Genomic DNA, 16,428 nt, shown 5'->3' on the forward strand with positions numbered 1-16,428 from the left:
AAAAAAAAAAAAAAAAAGAAGAAGAATTCAAATTCCCACCCAAGATGCGAACTTCCAAAGTCTCTGCCATATTCACATAGTCGATTTGAATCTCTGTGATGAGATGCTTAATATTAGAGAAAAATGGCCCACTGTCAATACATGAGAACTTCAAATCAGCCCACACTGCAGCTCCCCTTCCCACCTGCCATCTCAGCATCTTACAGAAAAAGCACAGGCCCATTCCCCTGGTGGCAAAGAATCCACCCTACCCACCCAGCCTCAATGGCATTGCCTTTTCTTACAAAAGAAGAGCACATTTTTTTCAATTCTGTATGCAGCCACAGAGCAGTATATTCAACTCCCACAGGACAGAAGGTAACAGGGGCAACTTGTTGAGGACAACCTCTGTTCTTTGAAGAAAAGCACACACAAACTTCTCCAAACACTTGCCTGTTGTCTGCTTATCATGAGAATGCTCACCCAGATAGGCTGCTCCCTGGAGTCAGCCTTGATTCAGGCCACCTAATTCAGGAAATGGTGCAGCTGTCACTTCTGGTTCCTTTTTCAAGATCAGGGGTGTGATGGAAGGAGAGCCAATTTGAGAAGTTCATTCCTTTGCACAGTTGCCAGATTTAATGCCAGTTTTGCCTGCAGCCCCCAGCCCCACCCTCTTCTTTCGCACAGCACGTGTTCTTGTCAATCAAGAGAAGAAACCTGCGATTCAGCAGGGTAGCAAATAGAAGGGATAAGGCAGGAATGGAGGCTGACCCCACCTCCAAGATTAAAGGACAAGGAGGCAAGCAGAACTCCATGTGAAAAAGACAAATATCACACACTCACCAGCACTGAGGGAAGCAGAGACACGGGCTGGGGTGGGGGGCAGTAGGATGAGCTTGGGGGGACAGGGTGGAGCCAGGACCAACATCTGATACTAAGGACAGCATGGTCAGATGACTGGCTCCAAGAGGCTGCGTGATGATCTCCATGTGCTCTACACACTGGCCGGGGGCCAATAGTCACTGCTGAAGAGACCAAGGTCATGGCAAGGACCCCTCCTCTACCACCAGATGATTCTTCAAACATCTGATGCAGCTCAGGTGTTACTCTCTTATTCTGCCCAAACCATGGTACAAAGGGCACATAATAAAAGTGCCATAATGGGCTGGAGAGATGGCTCAGTAGAGAGCATTGACTGCTCTTCCAGAGGTCCTGAGTTCAAATCCCAGCAACCACATGGTGGCTCACAACCATCTGTAATGAGATCTGATGCCCTCTTCTGGTGTGTCTGAAGACAGCTACTATGTACTTACATATAATAAATAAATAAATAAATCTTAAAAAAAATGTGTCATACTATGCCAGAAAAGCATAAACGTAGTTGCTAATAATTCATTAAATATAGTAAGAATGCAACAAACAGCAGAAGAGAAACAGGAAGAGACACAAAAGGAAAGTCTAGGAGGGGAAAAAAAAGACTATATATTTAAGACCTAACACATGCATAACTTATTAACCACATGCCCAATTCAGTTTCCTTAAACTAAGAACACATGCTCAGAAGAAATGAAATTATTTCTGTTATTGAGACTCAGCAAGAATTTTCTCGAGAATCATCATAAAGGCAACAAGGTGTGACGCAATGATCCTTCACAACACTCTTAGAGCAAAAAGAATACATTTCCCAAGAAGCGAGAAAGTACTGCTCCTAACAGAGACTCAAAATAGGACCAATGAGGGAACCAGGGACCAAGAATAACCAGCCCTGATCTCAAACGACCACCAAAGAGGTCATCAACCAAGCACAAGACAAATCTGAATTGTCACATACTCATGGGTAAGATGGAAAACTGACCCAATCCAGTTAAGGGGCAGGGTCTTTAAAAAATGAAATTACAATAGCTATAAATTAGAAACAATCTAGATGTCCATCTCTAGATAAATGGATAAATAAATTATGGAATACTCATACAAAGCATTAACTGGTGCTGGCAGGCAGGTACATGGCCAGTCTGGCTGCTTGTTGTTTGGCCAGGACAGGCTAAGAAACAGCAGGATAGGCACACAGCTGCACCTCAGTAACCATGCCCACCATAGAGTGTTCAAGCAAAGTTTAGGATAGTGAACATGGCGGAGCTATTTAAGGACAAGAGGGTGTGCTCTGGAGTTGCTGGGACATTTAGCTGGGACTGTTCTAAGACTCACTTTCCTGGGTTTGTGGAGCAAGCCTAGGCTCTGAGAGCTAAGGGTATTTAGATACTGACATATCTGAGTGTTCAATATGTCTTTGTGACCAAAAAGTTTGATCAAACCCACAAAGCTGAATGGAAAACTCTTGGCTGATACCACTGGGGCCTTTGGGAAGACAGATTTATTACTAAATGATTCTTTGGTTTCCCTCTTTGGGAATTGCTGGCTCACAAGGTTTTCTGTGGTGATGGAGGAGAGCCAAAAGTTGGATGACACAGGCCTAGCCTGCAGTCTGGCCCCCAACCTCTTGAAGCTTAGAGGCTGTGGTCAGATGAAAGCTCCCTGTCCTTCCTGCCTCCCCTACTCACCCCTGCACCAAGAAACCCAGCACAGGGCTGGTGAGATGGCTCAGTGAGTAAGAGCACCGACTGCTCTTCCGAAGGTCCAGAGTTCAAATCCCAGCAACCACATGGTGACTCACAACCATCCATAACGAGATCTGATGCCCTCTTCTGGAGTGTCTAAAGACAGCTACAGTGTACTTACATATAATAAATAAATAAATCTTAAAAAAAAAAAAAAGAAAGAAAGAAAGAAAGAAAGAAACCCAGCACTGCCTCAGCTGGGACCTCTTTAACCATATTTCTTCAATATGTCTGGTTCATGAAAAAAACTACTTAACATACTGCTGATGCATATGCATGACGCACTGGAACCCCCTGCAATCCCAACGCTTGGGTACAGAGGAGGACCAGGAAGTCACAGTAAGTAACTAAAGTTACCCTCAGTAATACGGGGAGCCAAGGCCAGCCTGAAATGTATGAATGACCCTTTCTCCAAAAAACTCAATTAAATAAAACAGGGCACTGAAGAAATGGCTCAGCGATTAAATGTCTCTGCTCTTCTGGAGGACAGAGCTTGGTTCCCAACAATCTTGGTAGGCAGTTCACAACAGCCTGTAGCTCTAGCTCACGGGGATCTGACTCCCTCCTCTGGCCTCTTCAGGTCCTCCACTCATGTACAAAGACACAAACACACTATTAAGATTGTTTTTTAAAAATTCCATCAGGCTATGGGGGACTTTTGGGATAGCATTGGAAATGTAATTGAGGAAAATATGTAATAAAAATATTAAAAATCAAAAAAAAAAAATTCCATCAGGGCTAGTAAGACATCTCAGTGGGTAAAAGCGCCTGCTGGCAAGCCTGACGATCTGGGTTCCAATCTGGGGTTCCATTCCCAGGACCACACAGAAGGATAGAACTGACTCCAGATCTGCACAATGAATGCATTTGTACAAAAACTGGATTTAATCAACTTCATTTGATTAACTGGGTTTTATTAAAACAAAGTAACACTCACCAGGGGGGAGTGGCACATATCTTTAATCCCAGCCTTCAGCAGGCAGAGACAGGTGGACTGAGTTAGAGGTTTCTGTTCTACAGAGTGAGTTCCAAGATAGCCAGAGCTACAAAGAGAGATTGATTGATTGATCAAAAATGATTGATTGATAGAGAAACATTTATCTTATTTCATTTGATTTCTTAGCACAGGGTCTCATGTATTCCATGCTGGTCTGAAACTTAGATATGGCTGAGGATAGCATTTTAACTCCTGACCCTTCTGCTTCCACCTAAGTGTTCAGACTATAGGTGTGTACACATATAATAAACTCACAAACAAAAAAGATAAAACAGGAGCTGCAGGGGTCGTTCAGCAATTAAGAGCAGAGGTCTAGGCACAGTTCAGTTCTCAGCACCCAACGAGGGCTCACAACTATCTTAAAACCTTCAATTCCAAGGGACCCAACGCCCTCTTCTGGACTGCAGGCACCACACATGCACATGCTCATACATGTAGGCAAACTCATACACAGAGAATAAAAATAAGCAAATCTCTAAAAACTACATAATGAAACCTAAAAGTGAAATTAAAAAGTATAAACAGCCGGGCGTGGTGGCGCACGCCTTTAATCCCAGCACTTGGGAGGCAGAGGCAGGCGGATTTCTGAGTTCGAGTCCAGCCTGGTCTACAAAGTGAGCTCCAGGACAGCCAGGGCTATACAGAGAAACCCTGTCTCGAAAAACCAAAAAAAAAAAAAGTATAAACAGATTTTCTTTTTTAAGTGGAAACGGACAGCGGTATGACTTGCCTAATAGTCTAGCCCGACACAAAAAAATACAGGTCCATCGTCCCTGCACATAAGAATATACTGCAAACTTATTCCCATCTTTCGCTCTGCCTGCATCAGCAGCGCGTGGCTTGGGGCTCAGCAGGAACAATGAAGGAGCCTAAGGTACCCAGCATACGCCCTGAGGTGACAAAGTTCCAGACATAAGTAAGTGCAGTACGTAAATGTCACCTATTTTTCGGCTGTTTTATGGCGTCCTCTGGAACACTGTAAAGTCCCACGTGCTGAGGCGTCCCGGCACGACCAACAGACCGACGAAAAGTGACCTAGAACCGCCGGCACCCGGAGCTCGAGCTCCGCAGCCTGTGGGCGGGGCCGGACGCGCCTATGGGCGGGAACTCCACCAGACGCCCCGAAGCGCCGAGAGGTGTGCACGCTAAGAAGGCGTGGCTAAACCCGGAAGGGGCGGGAACGCGCCAAGGGTTTCCACAGCCTTCTCAAGAGACCGCCTACCACCGCTGGACGCCAGCGATTTTCCTGAGAAGGAATATTTTCCTTGGCTCCACCCCAAGCCCGGCCTCTGGACCATGGGACAAGAGCAGAGACCGGAAGGAGGCAGAGCCTCGGTCCCGCCAGAAACAGCTTAGGCCCATAGCTCCCTCTGTTGATGCTCTCGGAAGTTGCATTGGAGCTAGTCCTGTCGACCACCTCACACCTAAGGAAGATTACGCATAAACTGCCTAAAGATATAATACTCAAATGGCTACACATTGTATGACTATTTACATAACATTCTGCAAAAACCAGAACTATAACAGAAACATACCAGGGAAACAACAGAAGCTGGGGGAACACTGAGAAGGTTGCTACTCAATAAAACCAGAACTACACACAATCAAGTGTGAGTTTCAGTGAATGCAATCTCAAACTGTTTTGTGCGGGTTCTTCTTTGCTTTGGGGAGTTTTTTGTTTTGGGGTTGTTTGTTTGGTTGTTTGGTTTGGTTTGGTTTGGTTTGGGTTTTTTGTTTGTTTTGAGCTCAGGATCTCACTGAGTAGTCCTGCCCAACCTTGAAATCCCTACCATGCTTACCCAAACCACCTGCCTCCTGAGTGCTGCTGGAATTTTCCAGTGTGCCACAGTACACACGTGGAGGTCAGAGGACCACTCCCAGGAGTCAATTCTCTCCTCCTACCATGTGGGTCCTGCATCAAACTCAGGTAGATGGTGATAGGAGGCACCATCACCTTCAAGTCATTTTGCCTGCCCCCCACTATTTTGTTTTGAATACTAACGTGAGATTGGTGGCTACATGGGATGACATGGGTTAGGGAGGAAGAGTCATGAAAAGTGATTGCTTTGTGACAAGCAGCTCGTTTGGAAGTTGTGGAGATATTTTCTTTTTTTAAAAAAAGAATTATTTTATTTATATGAGTACACTGTAGCTGTCTTCAGACACACCAGATTCATTACAGATGGCTGTGAGCCACCACATGAGGCACTCCCTTCAACTCCAGCTGGCAATTGAACTCAGTCAGTGCTCCTAACCGCTGAGCCATTTCTTCAGCTCCTGAGATATTTTCAAATTGAATGAGCTTATCAACATTGTAAATGGATCAGGTGCAGCAATAAAATGACAAATTGTATGCCTTGCAGACTTCTAATGTTTAAGATCGTTCCCACCATTTTACTGAGTGCATGTGCAGGCGCGGGCTGGAAATGGAAACTGGCTTTTCTGCTCTGACCTCCGTCCCATACAGCCTGAGCATCTGAGATGTGGGCCATGTCGTATAAAGTGAGCTCTAGTGAAGGAAGAATAAGAAACATGATGGACTCTCTGCTGCTTGAACTAACAGAACTTACAATTTCCAGAAAAGGAAACAGGTTCAGAGGAAGTGAGTGTCTGGTTGAGCTGAGCACTGGCTGCCATGGCCAAAGACCAAGCCTGAGTACTTACAGGCATTTCATGGAGATGTCCCCTTTCCAAATGCAGAGACTCCTCCAGACCCAGCCCAAGTAACACCATCTTTTAACCAGCTCCACATAGTTATTCTGTGTGTCATGCCACGGCATAACAAAGCCAGGCTCCCCAGGGTCAGTGTTTGCTGAGATCTGCGTACACTCTCAGCCTCCATTAGGAACAAGGGCTGAGTTCACTAAGCACTTTCCTGGAGTGTTTTATCTGAACCCATAGTCACCTCCACAGCTTAACTGCTGCGTACTGCTCTAAAGCCAGGTCTGAATTAATTCAGCTGTGTGTGGGCTAAGAACCATAACAAATGGGTGCATGGAGTACAAACTTGAGGGCAACAGCTATCCTCGACTGTCCATTGCTGTTAAGGTCAGTTATTCATAGCACGCTGGGTTGTTGGTACCATCCAACAGTTTTGGAAACAGGAAACAACTCACAAATTTCTAGGGGGATTTGTAACCTGGGGGAAGAGCACAGGCTCCCACAGGCTCATCAGTCTACCAGAACCTGTGAGCATCTGTGCTCTCTATCAAGGAGTTAAACATGTGGCATGCTTGACCCTTCCCTCCCATGGTGTCTTCAAACAGAAACTGGAGGCACTCCCTTCAGCCCCAGCACACACGCCACTGTTGCAGAATCTTCCAGGGCAGCCCACAGGCTGTGCAGATCTCCTCATTGCAACTTCACACACAATTCAGAGGTGCCACCGTGTGCACACAGTCCTCTCTGGATTTTGAAGTCTGAAAAAATACCCCTTAATCTAGGCCAACTGTCCCAGGCCAGAATCCCAAAACAGCACATCCTCAATAACTACAGCATCTAAAAAACCAAGTACAAACTTTATTTTGTTTCTTTACAAAGGCACAATGGCCTCTTGGTATTTTGTTCCCTACCCCCATTTTCTTAACAAAATATAATAGCTTCTCCTTGGACACAAAGACCTCAAAATTGTAGAAAAGAAAAGAAAAAAAAAAAGAAAAATTAAAATTAAAAAAATACAGAAACCAAAACCAAAATAAAACCAACAACAAACAAAACAAAAAGAGAGACAAAGACATTTTTGGGGTCAATAACAGGAACCCTGGAGGGGAAGGTGGGAGGTGGAGGCGGAGATTGGCCAATTCTGGTGCTGAGGTGGGGAGTGGGAGGGGACAATGGCAGCAGCAAACCCCAACTGAGAAGCAATGTCAATCACCGGATCCCCCATCCCCCGGGTCCCCAGAAAGCCCCAACCCAGCCTGACCCCAACCCATGTAAGTGCTTAAAAGAGAAAAAGATAACCCGACAGAGGGAAGGGGTGAGGAACTAATGACAGCCTCGGGCTGGCTCTGGGGCGGGAGCAAATACCTTGGGGTTTTGTTTGATTTTCCCTGTTTTTAAAAACACATTTAAATGGAAGGAAAAAACAAAAACAAAACAAAAATAAAAAAGCTTTTTGGCAAGAGAGGCTAGGCACCTCAGTGTCAGCTTCCCCGGCCCCAGGGCCGAGGCCCAGCCCTGGAGTCCCGATGCTCCCACGCGTGCTATATACCACCACAACCCCGGGACCTGGGCTCCGGTGGCTTCGATCAAAGGTCGACTTACAGTATTGAAAAGGAGGTCATAAAAGAGACCCAAATGACATCATAATTTTGTAAAAATTTCTCATTCACCCATGTTTCTCCCTGTTGTTGCCCCGGCCCCCTCTAGCCCCCAGGAGGGAGAGGAGGGCTGGGGGTGGTCAGGGAAGCTCCCCGTCCCCCAAAGGCTCCTCCCGGCTCTGGTCCATGGCGTCGCTGTCCGAGGCCTCAGAGTCCGAGGCGGTATCAGAGGTGTGGGCCTCTGGGCAGCTGCGGACAGACTTCACGATAACTGCTCGCCTCTGTTCCTCTTCCAGCTCCTGTTTGTCCTGGGTGCCCTCAATGTGCTGGATGGCCTGCACAGAAAGAGACATGTTGAGGAGACTGAGCTAGGGAGACTGGGCCAGCTACTTTCTGCCCAAAAAACACATATTCCAGAACAGTACCAAAATAAACTAAGCAAAGCAAAGCAGGGGGCGAATTTAGAAAGAGAAGACCCTTCTGTTCCGATGAGGGGCCAAAGCCCTGGGTGAGCACATGACACGCCCGCTGATATGTTGTTAAGTCTACTTAGTCAAGGTCTTTGCTATTTGCTGTATTAGCTAAGTTTCTGGGCATGTGTGCAATCAAAGTTCTGGGAGCTGATCTTTCCACCTTTCTAACTCAAGGACTTGGTTGGGTTCAGTCTCCAGCACTCAGTAAAGTCACCCATAGTGCATGAAGCTGTAACCTGAGGTAAGGGTAGAGTCAGAAAGAGCCTAGGCCTCATTAGCCAGCCAGCCTACCTAACTGGTGAAGAGCAAGTTCCAGGGACCAGTTCCTGACTCTTGGTTTTTTGGTTCCCCAGCCCCACTTTCTTAGCAAAATAGAGTAACTTCTCCTTGGACACAAGTATCTCAAAATTATAAAATAAATATAGAAACTAAAACCAACAACAAACAGAGAGAGAGACAAAGACATTTGGGGGCCAATGATATAAACATTCATAATGAGAACATTATGATGGGAACATCATATATATTATACTCTAGAGTTGACATCTGGCTTCTACCTGCGTGTGCACCTACACATAAACATGCACACACCCCTGCACATATCACAGGACCAGCTCACAGGCTGAACTAAGACTGATCACCAGGAGGATCTAAGAACAAAACTTCCCAGGACCAGCAACATGGTTCAGTGGGTGAAGGCACTGGCCACCAGGCCTTATAAACCGGAGTTTATAAGCCTTCTGACCTTTCCAGTCCAACATGGTAGAGAACTTGTTCCGCCAAGCTGTCCTCTGGTCACCAATACGTTCCACAGTTCAGATAGACAGGCAGGAACACACGCACACATGCGCATGCACACACACACAGTGTCATGTTAAAAAAGGAGTGTCTTTTTAAGTCAGGCACAAGGAAGAGGACCTATCCAGTCGTCCAGATCTTTTCTCCTCCTACAGAAGCTCCATCTTGCTCTTGATCCACATCCTACTTCCTGATCTCCAAGAAGGAACATGGCCTCAAGAGTCAGTTCCCACAAGCCCCTTCCCCGAGCCCACACACCTGCACGATGGTGTCCAGATTTTGCCGGGATGTAGAGACAGAGTTGATGACTGAGGAGGGACCCATGGTGACAACATTGATGTGGTGGGAGGAAGGCGGGGCTGGTGCAGGCACGATCACTGTGGGGTGGTGGGTGGGGGCTGGAGGAGGCAGGAGCTGCAAAACAGAAGTCCTGTTTCCCCACAGGTTCCAGCCCACCAAATTTCCTTACTCACAGGGTATCTGCTAGCTTGGATTTTAAATGCCCGCCCCCAGGTCCATGTAACAAAGGCTCGGTCTCCAGTACGGCAGTATTAGAAGACAGAAACCTGTGCTGAGGCTAGTGGTACATAGCTCATCATGGCTGTCAGAAGGTCGGGCAGGAGGAGGACAAGTTCAAGGCCCACAAGGGTATGTATGCTGCTTGTATGTCTCTGTGTACCCTTTTTTTAAAAATTAGATTTATTTATTTATTTAATGATTGTGAGCACACTCTGTCTTCAGGCACACCAAAAAAGGGCATCGGATTCCTATTACAGATGGTCGTGAGCCATCATGTGGTTGCTGGAAATTGAACTGAGGACCCCTGGAAGAGCAGTCAGTGCTCTTAACCGCTGAGTCATCTTTCCAGCCCACAAGGCCCTCTCTTAAGACAAAAAAAAAAATACAAAAAAAAAAAAAAAAAAAAAGACACATTTATAAAAAGCCAGGCGTGGTGGAGCACGCCTTTAATCCCAGCACTCAGGAAGCAGAGGCAGGCGGATTTCTGAGTTCAAGGCCAGCCTGGTCTACAAAGTGAGTTCCAGGACAGCCAGGGCTACATAGAGAAACCCTGTCTCGAAAAACCAAAAAAAAGACAAAAAATAATAATGGAGTCTAGTGCAGGGCAGTGGTGGTGTACAACTTTAGTCCCAGTACTTGGGGGGCAGAGGCAGGGGGATCTCTGTGAGTTCGAGGCCAGCATGGTCTACAGAGTGAGTTCCAGGACAGTCAGGGTTGCAAAAGAAACCCTGACTCAAAAAAGAAAACCAATAATAATAATTATTATTGTAACTATAATAATGGGGCCAGGTAGAAGTCCTTTAGGTTAGTGGGCTGGCACATTTTCCAAGAGATCAGTAAGAAGCCAGCTTTTGTCTTTTTCTCTCTTTAGTTTCCAAGTCATGAAGTGAGTAATTTTGTTCCTGCCATGATCTATCACTTCACCAATCATGCACAATCTGAAGTCTTTGAAATTTGAGCCAAATTCCCCTTCTCTCTTTATAACCTGGCTGCTTCAGGTGCTTCTGACACTTATAAAATGCTGGCGAGTAGAAAGGACCAAGCGAGTCACAACAACCCCACCAACCCCTCCAACACCAGGAATGGAAGGAAGTGCAGTGAGCGGCTTCCATTCCTCCCGATCCTCTGGCCCTTTTGCTTGTGGCTCAAGAAGCACATTAGAACCTGATAAATGACTGCTCAAGAGTAGAGACTCTGGCTGGGCACGATGGTGGCACACACCGTTAACCCCAGCACTCTGGAGGCAGCTGACAGAGCTCTGGGAGTTCAAGGGTAGCCTGGTCTAAATAGTGAGATCTGACTCAAAAACAAAAAACAAACAAACAACAATAACAACCAAAAAAAAAAACAGAAAACAGTGCAGAGTGTGAGCCTGGGATGCACTCAGTGGTAGCATGCGTACCAGACATACCCTGGGCTCAGTCAGCACCAGCAAAAAGGAAAAAAAAAAGAAAAGGAAGAGGAAGAGGAAGAGGAGGAGGGACCACAGATCCTGGATTAAGACAGAGAGGGTTCAAATTCCTGCTCCAGCGGATTACCTCACCTTTCTCTACCTTATTTTCCACAGCAATAAAACAGGACTGACTGCCGTGAGGATTCTGGCCTATGTTCCAGTGCTCTCAGACAGCTAAAATGCAGCATGCCTGCTGTTTGTACCTACATAGTCTGAGACCCACCTACAGATTCTGAGAACCCCGAGACAGCTCTCGGGGGGCCCCCCTGCCTTCTGGAGTCCCTGCTCACCTGGGTTCGTAGGTGCTGCTGTTCCCGCTCTAGCTTCTCCTGGTGCAGCAGCCGCACCTGCTCCTGCTGCTGCTGCAGCTGCACCTGCTGGGCAATCACCTTGAGTTTTTCCGGGTACATGTGGGCCTCGAGGGAGCGCACCTGCAGGTGGGATAGCACAGTGCTGAGAGGTGGGGCAAGGCCACACCTGCTCCACCAGCTGCACTAACACCACAGGGCAATCCTAAACCTAAAACCCTGACAGAGAGCGCCCCCTTCAGGGCAGACGGAAGACTCTCCACTCCTCACCTCTAAACTTGTCTCTACTGTTTCCAATACAAACAAACAAACAAAAAACCCTTTCCCTTCTTTTTTTTTTTTTTTTTTGGTTTTTCGAGACAGGGTTTCTCTGTGTAGCCCTGGCTGTCCTGGAACTCACTTTGTAGACCAGGATGGCCTCGAACTCAGAAANTGTAGACCAGGATGGCCTCGAACTCAGAAATCCGCCTGCCTCTGCCTCCCGAGGCGTGCGCCACCACGCCCGGCAACCCTTTCCCTTCTGACTGACTAGCTGGTTTCCTTATAGAAGCCATGAAGAACAACTTGGGGAACCTGGGGAACCAGGTCAAACCCCTCCTGGTGCCACAGCTCCTATGGAGTCTTATTTCAGCTGTATGTGTGTGTGTGTGTGTGTGTGTGTGTGTGTCTGTATACCTGGAGTTGAGCCCAGAACTTACATGCTAAGCTCTCTGTAACTGAACTAAACACCCCAGCCCTAGGTTGTATTTTTATGCTTTTAATAAGGAACTGTTGGCCAAGTGTGCTGGCACATGCCTCTCATCCCAGCACTCAGGAGGCATAGGCAGGCAGATCTCTTGACTCTGAGGCCAGCCTGGTCTATAAAGCAAGTTCTATGACAGCCAAGGCTACATAGAGAAACCCACTCTTGAGAGAAAGAAAGAAAGAAAGAAAGAAAGAAAGAAAGAAAGAAAGAAAGAAAGGAAGAAAGAAAGAGGAAAAGAAAGAGAAAGAAAGAGAGGAAGAGAGAGAAAGAAAGAAAGAAGAAAAGAAAGAAAGAGCTGGGCGTGGTGGCGTACACCTTTAATCCCAGCACTCGGGAGGCAGAGGCAGGCGGATTTCTGAGTTCGAGGCCAGCCTGATCTACAAAGTGAGTTCCAGGACAGCCAGGGTTATACAGAGAAACCCTGTCTCAAAAAACAAAAGAGAGAGAGAGAGAAAGAAAGGAAGAAAGAAAGAAAAAGAAAAAGGAAGAGAGAGAAAGAGAGAGAGAGAGAAAGAGAAAGAAAGAGGGCAAATGAACTCTCGACTAATCCCTCTTAGTCAGTCCTACACAAACTGGAGAGCAGAACACCTACTCTTAGGCCTAGTATTAGAGCAGGTACTGTGTGTGTGTATCTGTCTGTCAGTCAGTCTGTCTGTCTGTGTCTGCATCTGCGTGTCTGTACATTTGAGGTTCTCCCTGTATGACCATGTGCATGTTGGGTGCCTGTGGAAGTCAGAAGTGGAAGATGGCATCAGAGTCCCTGGAACTGGGGCTGTGTGTGGCTCTCTGCAACCATGTGGGTGCTGGAAACTAAACTGAACTCAGATCCTCTGCAAGAGCAACAAGCGCTCTTAACCCTAGGCCATGTCTCTCTCCAGCCCCTGGAACAGACACTCTTGTGAATACTTGCTAAAGGCAGGAACAGACCACAGAACACTGGCCAGCAGAGGGCGCTGCTTCACCTGCTCTTCCAGCATCATCCGCACGGAGCGCTCCTTGTCCAGCTGTTGCCGCAGCTCGATCATCTCTCTCCTAAGATCCTCAGCCTTCTCATCCTCCCAGATGTCGGGTGAGCCAATGCCCTCGTCCTTGTCTTCCGCCCGCCGCCGCTTCGGGGATGAGCCACTCAGCTCCTGCGGAACCCAAGAGATTGGTGAGTGAGCTGACACACCCATAACTCATGCAGAGGCTCTATGGAAAGCCCTGCAAAACCACCCAACACAGGTGGACTCACATCTGAGAACCCATTCTGCAAATCCACCAGTAACCAAATGCCAGGCATGGAAGAATGGCCTTCCTTTCTAGAACAGTCACCTGCTGCCTCCAGAGCCCACTCCACGATACTTCAGAGATGAAGAAACAGGCCCGGGCAGGAAGTGGGTAGGTTCCATTGGCAGGATAAGACTGATAGCCAATGCTTTAGGTAATGGTTTAGGCAATGCCCACACAGAAAGGGAAGGACAAGCGCTGCTAGGAGGATTCCCCATCCAGTACCTGGATAAAGCGCTTGAGCTGCGTGTTCTGCTGCAGGAGTCTAGTCTTCTCCTGCTCAAGAGAGAAGATGTATTCTGCTGTCTGCTGGAGAATGGCTGCCTGAGGGCAAGAGGGAAAGAATCAGGCTGATGGTCCTCTCCGTGTGAGAGCACAGCACCTCCTCCAGGAAGCCCTCCCTGCTCCTGCCACCTTGCTGAGCTTCTCCCCGTCTGTGTGGGGAATGAGGGTCTTGAGGGACTGGAAGCCCGCGTTGATACTCTGCATGCGCCTCCGTTCGTTGCTGTTGGCAATCTCGCGTCGAATCCGCCTTTCCTGGTCCCTCTGAGTCTCGGGGGTCAATGGAATGTTGGCTAGGCTGCCAGGGAGAACAGGAGTAGGTTCAGGAGAGAGGTCTTCTGAACTTTACCCCCAGAAGGCCCCTGTCCTCATAGTTCATCACCAGAGGGCCTGGTTGCAACCAGCATCCCAACTCTAGCAGATCACTCCCAAGGAAGACACAGGGCTGTGCCCGGGATGCCCAGTGGACTGAAGCAGCTGCCTGTGGATGTAGTGTGATTAGAACCCATGCTTTCTTTCCCTGACCTCTTTCCTAGAGTTCTCTCCTCTAGAAGAGACTCTTAGCCGTGTCTAGCTATTAAAACCCACAGGGGTTCACAGCTCTGCATGCCTCCACTGCCAGCCAATCCGGGAAGGCCCAGAATCCTACATGACTAATCCCTGTGGTCCTAACGCAAGAGGACCCTGGGCAGCAACCAGAGACAGTTCTTGGGACACTTGGAAGTTCCTTGATGTGTCTATCTGGCCCACCTCTTTCAGTAGCTTATACATTGTCACTAGAGTTCTGAGGAGATGCCCCCTCCCGCCTGCCCACCACCACAGTTTGTCTCAGCCAGAAGTCTCCAACCACCATCCCAGCCTCTGTGAGCTAAGAGTGTACAAAAGACAAGACAGGCAGCATTCACTCCACAGATGGGACACTGGGCCAGCCACCCCTTGGGACAGTTCTGTTTTATCCTGGCCTACTCCTCAGAGGCAGCTCACTCCGTGTAAAGAACTGAGGCTCCCGGCATGCCGTGGACAACCCTACTGCATGCTGCAGAAGTAGCAGCTAGCCAGTGGGGCAAGGGAGAAAGCAGCCAGCAGTGGAAGGGCCCAATGCCACTGCTCCCAAGGGGGTGGGCCTGTGTGTGGCCTGGAGGAGGTATGCCCCCCTCAGCCCTCCCCTGCAACTCCCCCTCCCGCCCAGGGCCTGATGGCTTCCAGATGCGGAGCTCTCGGCAGAGGCCTCCAGCCCCACCCAAAGCCACAGCTCTGGCCTCTTCCTGAGGGGCCCTCCCAGGGTGACCTGTTCCAGGCTAGAGTCAGGGGAGCACATACCCTGGGTCTGGGGAGATTTAAAAAAAGGCCTCTGACACCTCTCATCCCACTGATGTGGGAGTCTGAAGTCAAGGAGGTGGCAGGTCTAACTCTCTCACCATGAGTTGGCCTCAGCCTCTATCCCCAGAGAAAATGGACTGCACAGCAGCCCAAGAGGGAAACACATCTGTAGCAGCTGGAAACAGCTGAAGCCTATCCAGCCCTACCCAACTTACCCCATCTGTCCTGCCTCAGCTCCCTAAAGAACCTCATCCCTGTCCCTTCCAGGGCCTCAGCTTCCTCTCCCAACAGAAAGGTCGGACAGCTGGGAACAAGTTTTCTGTTGGCTGCTGCAGGAGGATTGGAGGCAAAGCATCCCCTTCCCACTTCATTCAGGGCCCAAAAGCTCAGAACCCCAGACCATTCTCCCCCAGGGCATGCATCCTCACAGGACCTCGGAGTGTGAGCAGTGGGATAGAGCCAGGTCTCCCACTTGACAGATGAGATGAGGCCTCCCTTTCATTAGAGCTTAGGGTAGGGAGAAAGGTCCAGCCTTCCTGCTTCAGCCCAGGGTCAGGGCAGAAATGAGACAGAACGGACACGAGGGCACACACCTGCAGTTTCAGCACTGAGCAGGCTGGTGCCAGCTAGATGAGTTTTGAGACCAGGCTGGGCTACACAGGAAGACTCTTGTCTCAAAAAACAAGCAAGAAAAAGATGCGGTGATGGGCATGGTGGCAACATGCCAGGAACATCGGCACTTGGGAGACAAGTTCAAGACCATCCTCAACCACACAGCAAATTCAAAGTCAGCTTGGCCTACGTGCTAGTGAGACCCTGTCTCAATAAAGTGTGGGAAGGCTGAAGAGATAGCTAAGCCGTTACGAGTCCCTCCACTTCTTCTAGAGTACCTGAGTTTGGTGGCTCAAAACTAATTGTAACTATAACCCCAGGGAATTAACACCCTCTCTGGCCTCTATAGACCCCCATACATATAAACAATATAAGTAAATATATACATCTACACACATACATACATGCATACATACATACATACATACATAGAGAAGTAACAGAGAGCAAGCTACCCAGTGATTATAATCCCTACCCTACCCTAGGATTGCTGTGAGAGTCTCCCCCACAACTCACCCAGTCTCTGGGCCCTGCTTGTGATGCCCCAAAGTGTAAAACTGACCTAAGACTGGGTCTCAAGCAAAAGCCTTGTAGCCACCCTCAGGCTACCCCAAGAGCCTATCTAAAAGGCCTCAGAATACAGGAGTATATTTTTTAAATAACCAGGGCTAAATCTGCAGTTCAGTTGAGCATGTTCTAGATTCGATCCCCAGAACTACCACTATATTAAAAAACAGGGGTGGGCCGGGCGGTGGTGGCGCACGCCTTTAATCCCAGCACTCGGGAGGCAGAGGCAGGC

At 48.2% G+C, this 16,428-nt stretch overlaps 1 protein-coding gene across 7 annotated transcripts in view; it reads right to left on the reverse strand.

The window, feature by feature from the left end:
- Positions 1-7,088: 7,088 nt before the first annotated feature.
- The window catches only part of Tfap4 (transcription factor AP-4), a 14,816-nt gene continuing 5,476 nt past the window's right edge, over positions 7,089-16,428 (reverse strand). For 5 of the 7 annotated variants that reach the window (XM_021184997.2, XM_029470194.1, XM_029470192.1 and 2 more), the window contains exons 2-7: positions 13,830-13,995; positions 13,641-13,739; positions 13,109-13,279; positions 11,384-11,524; positions 9,380-9,535; positions 7,151-8,185 (exon numbers count right to left, since the gene is read on the reverse strand). In XM_021184997.2, coding sequence (XP_021040656.1) covers positions 7,991-8,185; positions 9,380-9,535; positions 11,384-11,524; positions 13,109-13,279; positions 13,641-13,739; positions 13,830-13,904 — 837 coding nt within the window. In that variant the 5' untranslated portion in view covers positions 13,905-13,995 and the 3' untranslated portion in view covers positions 7,151-7,990. Of the gene's footprint in view, positions 8,186-9,379; positions 9,536-11,383; positions 11,525-13,108; positions 13,280-13,640; positions 13,740-13,829; positions 13,996-15,610; positions 15,671-16,428 lie in introns of those variants that run through there. The other 2 variants (XM_029470195.1, XM_021184996.2) reach the window with 2 other exon arrangements.

This window comes from Mus caroli, chromosome 16 (genome assembly GCF_900094665.2).
Source record: "Mus caroli chromosome 16, CAROLI_EIJ_v1.1, whole genome shotgun sequence".
NCBI lineage: Eukaryota > Metazoa > Chordata > Mammalia > Rodentia > Muridae > Mus > Mus caroli.